The 11,760-nt window shown below is 42.3% G+C and overlaps 1 protein-coding gene and 1 long non-coding RNA gene across 2 annotated transcripts in view; one reads left to right on the top strand and one right to left on the bottom strand.

Moving 5' to 3' along the window:
* Positions 1–7,479, top strand: part of LOC135093481 (uncharacterized) — a 57,455-nt gene extending 49,976 nt beyond the window's left edge. Inside the window, exons 2-3 of the long non-coding RNA XR_010263392.1 lie at positions 6,538–6,595; positions 7,246–7,479. This is a non-coding gene — a long non-coding RNA (uncharacterized LOC135093481). The remainder of the gene's footprint in view (positions 1–6,537; positions 6,596–7,245) is intronic.
* Positions 1,147–11,760, bottom strand: part of LOC135093480 (alpha-2-macroglobulin-like protein 1) — a 34,171-nt gene continuing 23,557 nt past the window's right edge. Inside the window, 16 exon segments of the mRNA XM_063992760.1 lie at positions 1,147–2,340; positions 2,342–2,362; positions 2,626–2,646; positions 2,648–2,740; positions 2,742–3,036; positions 3,539–3,750; positions 4,351–4,502; positions 5,013–5,286; positions 5,700–5,774; positions 5,776–5,805; positions 6,231–6,364; positions 8,014–8,164; positions 8,725–8,843; positions 9,405–9,487; positions 9,920–10,143; positions 10,791–11,019. Coding sequence (XP_063848830.1) covers positions 2,242–2,340; positions 2,342–2,362; positions 2,626–2,646; positions 2,648–2,740; positions 2,742–3,036; positions 3,539–3,750; positions 4,351–4,502; positions 5,013–5,286; positions 5,700–5,774; positions 5,776–5,805; positions 6,231–6,364; positions 8,014–8,164; positions 8,725–8,843; positions 9,405–9,487; positions 9,920–10,143; positions 10,791–11,019 — 2,212 coding nt within the window. The 3' untranslated portion in view covers positions 1,147–2,241.

Below are 11,760 nucleotides of genomic sequence, written 5' to 3'. Positions count from 1 at the left end.
TCTCTCTCTCTCTCTCTCTCTCTCTCTCTCTCTCTCTCTCTCTCTCTCTCTCTCTCTCTCTCTCTCTCTCTCTCTTGACCATATGCAAGCGGTAGTGGTTGTGGTGGTGATAGTGATGGTGGTAATAGTGGTGATGGTAGTGATGGTGATGGTGGTGCTAGTCAACCGTGTTATATATATATATATATATATATATATATATATATATATATATATATACTCGTATATATATTGCTTTAGTTTCATAAGGAGGAAGAGGAAGAGAGCGTGTCAGAAACTGGATATCTTTAAAAAGGGAACAGAGGAGGAGGAAGAGAAGACCTGACAGGAAATTGTGTGAATATGAGGAAGAGGAGGAGGAGAAGGAAGAAGAGGAGGGTTATCAAGAGCAAAGAACAGCAGTATTATCTTTTTTTATTCCCTGTTCCATTCATCCTCCTCCTCCTCCTCGAACGCTTCTACTTCATAAATTGATTTGTTTTTGCATAGTAACCTCTCTCTCTCTCTCTCTCTCTCTCTCTCTCTCTCTCTCTCTCTCTCTCTCTCTCTCTCTCTCTCTCTCTCTCTCTCTCTCTCTCTCTCTCTCTCTCTCTCTCTCTCTCTCGTTTACAGGTAAAGCAATTTTTGCTAAACCTTATTTGTCCTTTCTTAAAATTTATGAGAGAGAGAGAGAGAGAGAGAGAGAGAGAGAGAGAGAGAGAGAGAGAGAGAGAGAGAGAGAGAGAGAGAGCGCACTTAACAAAGCATTCTCTCTCTTGGCACTCGTCCTTTGAAACCCTCTCTATCTGTCCATTTATCTATTCATCTATCTATTCATTAAGCTATCCATCCATCCATCTACCTGTTTATCTATCTATCTATCCATCCCTCCATCTGTCTGTCAATCAACAAAGCTTTCTCTCTTGCCATTCCTGTCCTCTGAAACTCTGTCTATCTATCCATTTATCTGTTCATCTATCAATCCAGTCATGTAGTATCTCTTTTCTTTGTCACTAGACTTTTTTTTCTCAGCCCCCCTTTTTTTTTTTTCAAATAAGCCTTTTTTCCTTTCTTTTTGTTGCCCGAGGTCAGCTCCCGTCTTCCATAAAAGCGCTATTGCCAAATTTCAACAGGTATAACTACTTTAAAAAGAGAGAAAAACTCAGGTGAACGTCCAGAAATCTGTTTTAATGTCACACAGTACGTAGATAACAACAAGAAGTGCTTACAATGGCAATGGTTCTGTATGTATCACAAGAACTGAGAATGGTAAAATAAACTTAATCCTTAACTAACATCAGCGTGACTGGAGTATGGGCATGTATTGTGTGTGTTTTTGTTGTGGGTTTGTCCAATGCCCTCTTCTACAGGCCCATATTCAGAAATGCTTTGTTCTCACACCACAACCTCTTTGAAAGGCCACAGAGATGATTAGCTTAGTTCTCAAGAGTGTTTCTCCAGTTAATAATGTAGAAATCTCCACACTAGAACCATAAAAACACCCTTAAAAATCCATACCACTTCAATTAGAGTCTTTTTGGAAGTAGTGAAGATGCAGGTTTCAGAATGTGGCTCTTAATTTGTTGGTTCAGTTTGTATAGTACATGAGGAAAGTTACTTTGCACACTTATCGGGTAGTTTGTGTCTGTTCTGTTTTGTTCTCTCATCAGGACTGTTTTTCAAAGCCACAGGAGCTGAATGAGTCAAGATGAACAGTAGGAGGTGGAACAGGAGAAGTGCTACAAAAGAGGACATGAAAGTAGATTAGAGGAGGAGAGAGCAAAGAAAGACAGATGGAGGAGGAAAAAGAGGAAGAATTAAGAGAAGATTAGTAAATGCAGTGAAAGAAAAGGAGGATGTGGAGGAGGGCTACAAAAAGGAGAATATGAGAGTAAAGTGAAGGAATAGGGGAAAAAGAGGGAGAGGAAAAAATGAAAATTAAGAGTAGAAAGCTGGAATAGAAAGAGAGGAAAACTTTAGGGAAAGCTGACACACTTGTAATGCGATGAGACAGAGGCATTGCGGGTGTGTTAGTAGGAGAGACAAAGAGTACCATATATAGAAAGGAAGATCCATTAAAAGAGATGAAGACTTAAGAGATAATTAAGCAGTGAAAGAGTACATGCTTGTAAGGGTGAGACTGAGCAAGGCACAGATGACTAAGTTGTTGAAGGTTGATCTACTGTGACAGCAGCCCAAAGACATCAGCAAGTTCCTCACACCACTACGTCCCCCCTAGCTATTCTCTGAGGGCCCCAGTGTTTAAAAAGAACCATAATCATAGTCGTATGCAATGTCTGCAGGGTTGACCACCAAGTCCTCGACCCCGGCAGCCACATCAGAACCCGACTCACACTCCTCAATTGGGTGGGAAGGTGTAGCTCTGTGGGGGTGATTAGGTTAGGTTAGATTAATGGAGATACAAATGGAGACAGAGAGGGAATGTATATTGATTTCATTGTATAAATTTAAATGGAGGAACACTGGCCTATGACAACTAAAAGGAAGAAAAAAAGACTCACTGATATGCCAGACCCTAAAGGAAAGATATGCTGATACTAGACACACACACACACACACACACACACACACACACACACACACACACACAGATACACACACACACACACACACACACTCACTCACCATGCTAGCAAACTCGTCTGGGGTCGTAGTAGTCATACACCTTCACAGTGCCTGGCTTGGGGTTCTCCACATCCACCTCGCGAGTCACCTTGAAGGCCACACATAGCTCCTCGGGGGGAGAACTCATCAATGTAGAATGTCACCTTCCTGCCGTCCACCTCATACCGCTTGATGAGACCTGTTCCATAGCCCACCACCTGCTTCAGATCATTCTTGTCGGGGATGTAACCGGACACCAGATTGATCTCGATGACTGCCATGTTGGATTTGAGGTCCGGTTTAGTGTAAGAGGCACAGGGCTTTGATTCGTTTGGTGATGGCATTTGTCCGTCCCGGGCTGTCTCTGTGGTGGTCGTGAGGCTGAAGGCTGTGCTGGGGTCTTCCTCGGGGATGTTGTAGCGAAGGACGGCCCTGAGGGATGAAGAGAGGAAGGACGTGAGGAAGGAGTGTGTCAAGGAGGACAAAACAGAATGTGGTTGAGGAGAGAGGAGTGTGTCACTGAGATGGTGTAGAAGTAAATCTGGTGTGTATTGTGTGTTTTTAATGGTATGGTTGTGTTTCTGTGGTGTTTCTCTTTGTATTTTCTGTTTCCTGTATGTTTGTTGGGATGTTTGCTGCATTTTTATGGTGTTTATTTATTTATTTATTTATTTATTTATTTATTTATTTATTTTATTTGTTTTTATTTTTATTTATTTTTTTTTGGGAGATCAGTAGTGTTTATTGTATTTGCTGTGATTTTTTAGGTGCATTTGTGTTTCTCTGTTTATTGTGTTTTGCTGTGTTTTACTGCAAGAAGACTACATAACTAACAAATTAACTTTAAAAGACTGGAAATTATGAGCTTAACTCAGTCCTGTAAAAATACAATTAGGTAAGAACTAGGTAAGAAGAACGCACACACACACACACCTGCACCAGCGCACACCCGTCTCCGGCCAGGTCAGCCGTGATAGTTGTGGGAAAGGAGGACAGGTCCACACGCTGCAGGAGGAGTTTGTTGGTGTCCGTGATGCGGAAGGAGTGGTCCAGGTCGGTAGAGGATGCAATAACTGCCACATCCACAGGTTTCTGGCCAAGCACCATCTCACACTTGGCCAGGGCTTGTAGGGCAACCACTGTGTCCTGTAGGGGAGAGTAGGTAGAGTTGTGAACGGTGAAGATGGAATGGCATTGCTCTCCTGTCTTTCTTCCCTTGTGTCTCATTGGCCCGAATTAACTCCCTTGCAATCCTATCTCTTCATTTGTTCTCAGTCTCTTCACTTCTTTTCCTCTAAACAGATATTTGCTAGCCCTGTGTTTGAGTTTCCTACTTTCCCAGATTGTTTAGTGATAGGGAAAATTATGTACAAAACAGTAGTGAAAGAGGTGATAGATTCCTTATCTATAACTGTTAAGAAATGTGTGATAGCTACATGTACAGACTGACGATGGACCATATTCTCAAAACACTTATGCATTGCACCTGAACTACTTTTGAAAGCCTCTAATTGAAGTTAGATGGCTTTTTAAGGGTCTCTTTGAGGTTCCAGTGACAGATTGACAGGATTTCTACATTATTAACAGGAAAAAACAGTCTTGAAAACATGGCTAATCATTTCTGTGGTGAGAGAGCAAAACGTTTCAGAAAGCAGGCCTTTATTACGATGAACAGACTCACCTAACTAAGAAACTCGCTTGATAGAGCTAAATTAACATCTTTTCCACCACCACCACCATCATTACCTGAGTTGAGACAAATCCACCCTGTCCGTTCCTCTTGCTGGAGATCCACTTAACCACCTTCTGCATGTCAGCTAGGTATACTGTTGGGCTCACTGTGGCCATGGCTAGGAGAGCATAGGCTGCTGTCTCCACTCCTGCGGCTGCACTCTTCCCTGGTGTTGATGAGGGAGGAGAGGGATGCAATACTAGTGTTTTTTAATGCAGTGGGCTTGTAAGAGTTGATTAATATATATTCACAGGCATCAACAAAAAAAAATATTTGTGGTGTTTTAATGTGATGGGCTTGTAGGAGTTAACTATTAAATATTTTCAGGGATTTTGGTGTCTTGTGAATATTTATCAGGCTGTATTTGAACTTACTGCAGATTTTCAAGGGTGTTTTCATGATTCTGGTTTGACAGATTCTAGTGGAAGTTATTTGGTGTTAATAGAGGGAAATAACTGCCTTCTTTCAAGTTTGCAATGAAATCAATATATGTTCTGTCTCTCCGTGTGTGTCCCTCTCTCTCAGCTAACCTAATCTACCTCATGACACCCACAAAGCAACACCTTCCTGCCTATTGAATGACTTTGTGTCGAGTATATGTATGGATTAGTGTGTCTGTGTGTGAGTATGCACATAAAAAAAAAAACGCTGAAAGAAACCCATATCCCAAACATACCATTAACTGATGGAATTTCCCAGTACATGCCCTCTGTGGACACCTTTGCCTTGGCCCTCAGCTGGAGCACAAGCCCGGCTGCTTCAGGTGCTTCTGCCAGGGCGAGAGCATAGGCCTTGAGTGCCAGGGTGTAGGTATCCTCACTCTTATCGGAGATCAGACAGAAGGCGGCTTCACTGATTGGCCTGCTAACAGTAAGCTCCCCAGCCTCCAGTAGTGCAGTGAGGATGTAGGCCGTCAGGGGCACTGGTGAGTCGTTGCCCGCAATTCCACCCTGCAGGAATTGTTGGGTCGTGAGTGTTGCCTTGGTTGGTTTAGGATTGTTAGGAGTTCTTAGTATTATGTTATATGGGTTAGAGTTGTGTTCTAGGAAGGATGAAGGATGCAGTTCTGTAGATTGAGTTACAGGGATTCTGGATTGTTGAGTCATTAGTGTTATATTATATGAGTTCAGAGTTGTTAGCATTGGTTAGGTTAGAGTTGTGATTTAGTTTAGGGTGAATTTGTTGTGAGCTGTTTGTGAGTGATGCATAGAATTTGAGATGAGAATATGCATGGAGAGAGTGAGAGAGAGAGAGAGAGAGAGAGAGAGAGAGAGAGAGAGAGAGAGAGAGAGAGAGAGAGAGAGAGAGAGAGAGAGAGAGAGAGAGAGAGAGAGAGAGAGAGAAAATACCTTACTTAACATACCTTCATGGACTTGTGGAAGACTTTGCCCTTAGACAGGAAGCAACCATTCTCCATCTGGTCTCTCTTCAGCCAGTCCCCTACTCATGTCAATGTCGCCAGAGTCAATCTGGAAGGAATGGAAGTAAATGGAACGGAATGATGCAAAGTTCTCCACATAATATATATATAGGCGTGAAAATCTGGCAGTCACAACTTTTTCTTTTATCTTTTTTTTTTTGTTGTTTTTTTTGTTTTTTCTTTCAAAATCATACATTATAATTTTTTTATCTTTTTTATCAGTGAATGCAGATAATATGAAAATCTGCTGTTATTAGCCTTTTTTTGTGTATGTGTTTTTGTTTTTGTCTCAGATGCAGATGTTAGGAAAATCTTACATTATAGTTCTTTTGTTTTCTCTCTCTCTCCTCTCTCTCTCTCTCTCTCTCTCTCTCTCTCTCTCTCTCTCTCTCTCTCTCTCTCTCTCTCTCTCTCTCTCTCTCTCTCTCTCTCTCTCTCTCTCTCTCTCTCTCTCTCTCTCTCTCTCTCTCTCACCGGGATGAACTGCTGGGCCTGGGCAAAGGACTTAAGTACAAACGCTGTCAGCCAGGTGGAGCCTGAGGGATCACTGGGGCCAAAGGCACTGAAAGACCCATCCTGGTGGCGGTAACGCAGCTCCCTCTGGTAGCCTGCAGAGTAACAGATGGATGGATGAATTTATGGATTTATAAATAGATAGATAGATGGATAGATAGATAAACAGATGGATAGACAGATGGATAGGTGGATGGATAAATTAACTGACCACACCTTATTCTATCGCTCAAAATACTAATGAATTTTCATCCGTCTTTTCATACAGGTAACGTCCACTTCTTCTTACACCTTCCTCCCAGGAGCTTATACACATCACATACTGAGTGAGTACAATATCCCTCTTTTTTACTTATTTTTGCAGTCTTTTATCTATTTTTTGGGGGTGAGCATCCCATAAGGGTTGCTGGAATCTGAGAGTTCAGACAAGTGGAGTTGACATGTGGAGAAGAACTGGTTATGTCACGTTCAGTCAATACCAGGGCTCTTTGGCTATCTGGCTCCTTAGCAGATGTGACACACAGTTCCGCACTCTCAGGGAATCGTGGGGTTTAGATGTATGGAGTTGACACACACGAAGCAAGACTGGTGGTGTCACATTCTGTCTAAACCAGTGCTCCTTGGCTATGGCTGGTCTGATGCACAATTCCCTACCTTTAATGAATCAGAAAGTTTGGAGATGCACACATGAGGAGGACTGGTGATGTCATGTTTAGTCTGTACTAGCACATGCTCCTTGGTTATTCAGCTTTTTAGCTATGGCTGATTTGGCACATAGTTCTATACCATTAGTGGATCAATGATTAAAAGAGTCTGAAGAAAACTAGTTGAGGGAAGAAAATCATGGGGAAAACAGAGAGTGAGATGGAAGGATGGAATTGCAGTAGAATTGCAAAGGATGGGAGTCACAGGGGAAGATGCAAGGGACAGAAACAACTGAGGGAGATTTGTACATGGTGCCAACCCCTCACTCTAGGGACCAAAAGGAAAAGAAGTGACCCAACAGCAACAAGACCAGAAATTTAGTGGTGTGGAAGTATGAGAAGATATGCCAAGAAGTCACCAGTTTCCTACCCATCCTTTGTCATCACACATGTAAGTCCAAAGTTTTCTTCCCTCTGTGCTACTTGAATATATTGAGTGAAAACATGACTCGCTGTTATGTAAAATTAGTGTTATGTCAAAATTGCCTCACAATCTGCATCTCTTCCAGGCCATCATCACAGTTACTCTTGTAGTTCAGAAAAGTCAAGGCTGGGGAACCAAAGATTATTCATGCTGATGATTACTTCTGGCCTGCCTGGTGATGTGGTGGGAAGTGTGTGCTGCTGTGATACCAGAAGTTGTAAATAGGTAAGCATGCACATGCACACACACACACACACACACTTAATTCCAATGTATAATAAATGAACAAGAGAAGATGGACAGAGGAAACCTTATGTCATGTTTATTTTACACGATCTTTTTTTGCATTCCTAAATTACTAAAAAGTATCTTATGGGTGTGTAGAAACACTGAATGAGTTGCAGAAAGTAGTGATCCATGTAAGATTACTAAGTGAATTCAAAGCAAGGTTGGATAAGAGTAGATATGCAGATTGGATAGTGTGGACATGGCTCTATTCCTGTATGCTACAACTAGGTAAAGACACACACACACACACACACACACACACACACACACACACACACACACACACACACACACACACACACACACACACACACACACACACACTTACCACTCTTCATGAACTCAATGGCCTTTGTTGCAATGTCTGGGGTGGTCCTCTCAGCTGCCTCCAAGTACTGCAGGACAAAGATGTTGGGTGCAAAGTTGATCATGTTCTGCTCCCCACACCCGTATGGCATCCGCACCAGTGAGCCCAGGTTCTGATGGAATGGGAAGGGAGGGAAAGGAATGGTAGTGTTAATCTTTTTGGCTTTTTTTACTTCAGGATTGGCACTTTAGTGGGCCTTTTTATATAATTTTTTGGTGCCCTTTGCCATTATTACTCATATTTGAAAAAAATAAGCTGTTTCATGTCATGGTTATGATTCTCTAAACAAGACAAAAACCTCTCTCTCCTCTCACTCTCTCTCTCTCTCTCTCTCTCTCTCTCTCTCTCTCTCTCTCTCTCTCTCTCTCTCTCTCTCTCTCTCTCTCTCTCTCTCTCTCTCTCTCTCTCTCTCTCTCTCTCTCTCTCTCTCTCTCTCTGGCAAACTCTTCCACAACATCCTTTCTTATCCTAACAAGAACAAAACAATAAGCTTTTTTCTTTTCCTATTTTCTCTCTCTGGCAAACTCTTCCCAAATGCCTGCTTTTTACTTCTCCGAATAGATAATTTCTCCCAAATTCCATCTTTATTTTTCTAATAAACCAGTACCCACCAAGCTATTTCCCTCAAACACCTGTAATTTACTACCCCACACACACATCTCCAAGACATACATCAAGTGTTGGCCCCAGCAGGTCTCCCACAGCAGTAATCCATCCTCTTGCTGAGTCAGGGACAATGTTTGAGGGTGCCTCCAGCCTCCAGGACACTTGTTGCTCCTCATTGGCAACATCTGGTGGGGGGAAGGTTAAGTTTGTCATGTTTTCTAAGTGGAATGGAAGGGATATGAGTTTGACACACTAGACTTAGTGGGAGGAAGATAATTTGCTACTTTTCATACAGGAAAGGAAGAATGATGGGTTGGGAGAAGGAAAATTTACTTGTTTTTTCTAGTGGAATGGAAGGGCCATGAGTTTGCTACCCATGACTTAGACCTGGAGAAAATCAGTTGAGGAAGAAGATCGAAGGGAAGGCAGTGAGTGAGATGGAGGGATGAAATTTTGACAGAAGTACAAAGGATGGGACAGAGAAAACTGGAGGAGACTCATAAATGGCACCAACCCCTCACTCTAGGGAAACGGCGAAACAAGATGATGACTTTGACCTAGAAAAAAAATTAACCATCTAATGCTTCCTTACATTTTCCCCCTAACACACCAAAAAAAATATGAATCATCACATCTCATACACCAAAAACACACAGTTCACTAAACAGTCGCTTACATTCCTCCCCCTAATGCCTTATCTAACACCTCTTGCTTCCTCTACTGATCCCTGGCACCACAACACTCACCACTGGTACACATATACTTGGTCCAGGTCTTCTCCTGTGGGAATCCTTCAAGCTCAACACGGATGGGCTTAATGATGTGGTCCCTGAAAGAATTACACAGCTTCAGGCAATGTTTTAGGGACAAGGGTGTGTGGGATGGGTTTTTACGGGGCAAGGATATGTGGGATGGGGTTTGTAATCAGATTCTATAATGAGTAATGTGGGATTTGCTTTCAGGGCCATGGATATGTGGGATGTTTTTTTTTTATCAGATTCTAAGGGCAAGGAGTAATGTGGGGTGGAGTTTTATAGCCAAGGCAATGTGGGATTAGGGTTTCAAGGCTATGTGGGATGGGATTTCAAGGCTATGAGGGATGGAGTTTGCCTGAGTACACTCATCTCTTACTGATGATGTACTCAGACCCACACACCTCAGGGAATACCCCATCCACAAACACCTCCACAATTTATCATTTGACAAACATCACAATAGCTTATCACACTTAACAAACACCGCCACAGCTTATTACACTCACCTCTTACTAATGACATACTCGGACCCACACACCTCAGGGAATGCCTCATCCACAAACGCCTCCACAGTCAAATTCACATCCCCTAGAGCATTGGGACGGATCTTGACAGTATGTACAACCTTCTCTTGTGAGGGGATACAGGAGGACGCGGTACCCTTGACAGAGCTGGCCAGAGGATCCTCCAAGATTTCATATTCCGGGCTTTCAGCCAACACTACTTTGACCTGAGGGAAGGATGGTTTGTTGTGATCTTGGGGTGTAGCTTGTGGCCATAGCTTGGGTCATGGGTGTGAGAAAACTTTTCCCCAGAAAAAGAAAAGGGCTTGAAAGAGGAGGAGGAGGAAGAGTAGTGAAACAAATGTTTACCTAGAAAAAAAGGGGCTGAAAGAGGAGGAAGAGGAGGAGAAAGTGTCTCTTTGTGTATCAGAAATGTTCACTCAAAAAGAAAAATCAAGTTGGAGTTGTTGAGAGTGTAACACAGGTTGTGGGACAGATGAAGGACTGAAAGTCAAAAGAATGGAAAGAAAGATGAAAAACAGTGAAATAATAAATAGACCAATATTGACACTTGAAAAACATCAGAACACACACACACACACACACACACACACACACACACACACACACACACACACACACACACACACACACACACACACACACACACACACACACAGATACACACACACACAGATACACACACACACACACACACACACACACACACACACACACACATAGTGACATAGACAAGACCACTACTAAAACCATCCATGCCAAACATAACAACAAATCAAATGTAATACAGAGACAGGACCCTATTTTCTTTAAACCATAAGTAGATACACACTGATTAGACACACACACTAACCGGCAGTGCACCCTCCAGATAATTAAACACGGATATCTTGACAGGAAGAATCTCGCCACGCTGCACAGAGGGAGGCAAGGTGAGGTCGATGAAGAAGGGAGTGAAGGTTGTGATGGAGGCTTTCTTAGACAACCCTACGCCCTTCTCTGGGTGGACACAGACTGCCTTCCCCACCCACTCAGTGATGGTGTGTGGCAAAGTGAGTGGCTGACTGCTGTTCCCGGCTGTCCTGTAGTATTCCCGTGACCCAAAAGGATTGTCAGTGTTGTTTAAAGTATTCTCTCTCTCTCTCTCTCTCTCTCTCTCTCTCTCTCCTCTCTCTCTCTCTCTCTCTCTCTCTCTCTCTCTCTCTCTCTCTCTCAACATGCTACAGTGCTATCTGCTATCATTTGCAAAAGATTATTTGTCAAGGTAATTTGAAGTGAAATGTGGTTAGTATACTATTTGTCTTTCTATCTACTATCTGTTTAGCTGACATTCCTGCTGCAAAATTATGCAATTCATCTTGCACACATTAAGTTATGCACTCTCATCTTTGACTAGTCATTTTACCAGATTTTACTTATATAGTTCTAGGGAAAGTAAATAACTCTGTGTGTGACTCTAACTCAAAATGTGGTATGAGTTTTACAAATACAGTTATATTAATGCTGAGTAAACCTGTGCATAAATCTTACTAAAAACTCGAATCATCACTGATGCATGACACATAACTCAAAACAGTTATTACTGATGCATGACATGTAAAGCAAACATCAACATGCAGCACAGACTAGGCATGGGGATGCAGTACTACTCGACACAGCAGCATTACATAGAAAAGCAGAGGCCACAAGCAAGACATAACTAAAAACATAGATGAATACTTAGGTTGGCTTAGTATAGAAGGACTTCAAGAAATACAGCTAAGGCCAAAAATGTCAAGTGATTATCCATATTTTCTTCTTTTGCTCAGAGTTTTCCTTCAGTC

Source organism: Scylla paramamosain, chromosome 43 (genome assembly GCF_035594125.1).
Source record: "Scylla paramamosain isolate STU-SP2022 chromosome 43, ASM3559412v1, whole genome shotgun sequence".
NCBI lineage: Eukaryota > Metazoa > Arthropoda > Malacostraca > Decapoda > Portunidae > Scylla > Scylla paramamosain.
This window is presented reverse-complemented; position numbering and strand designations above follow the sequence as displayed.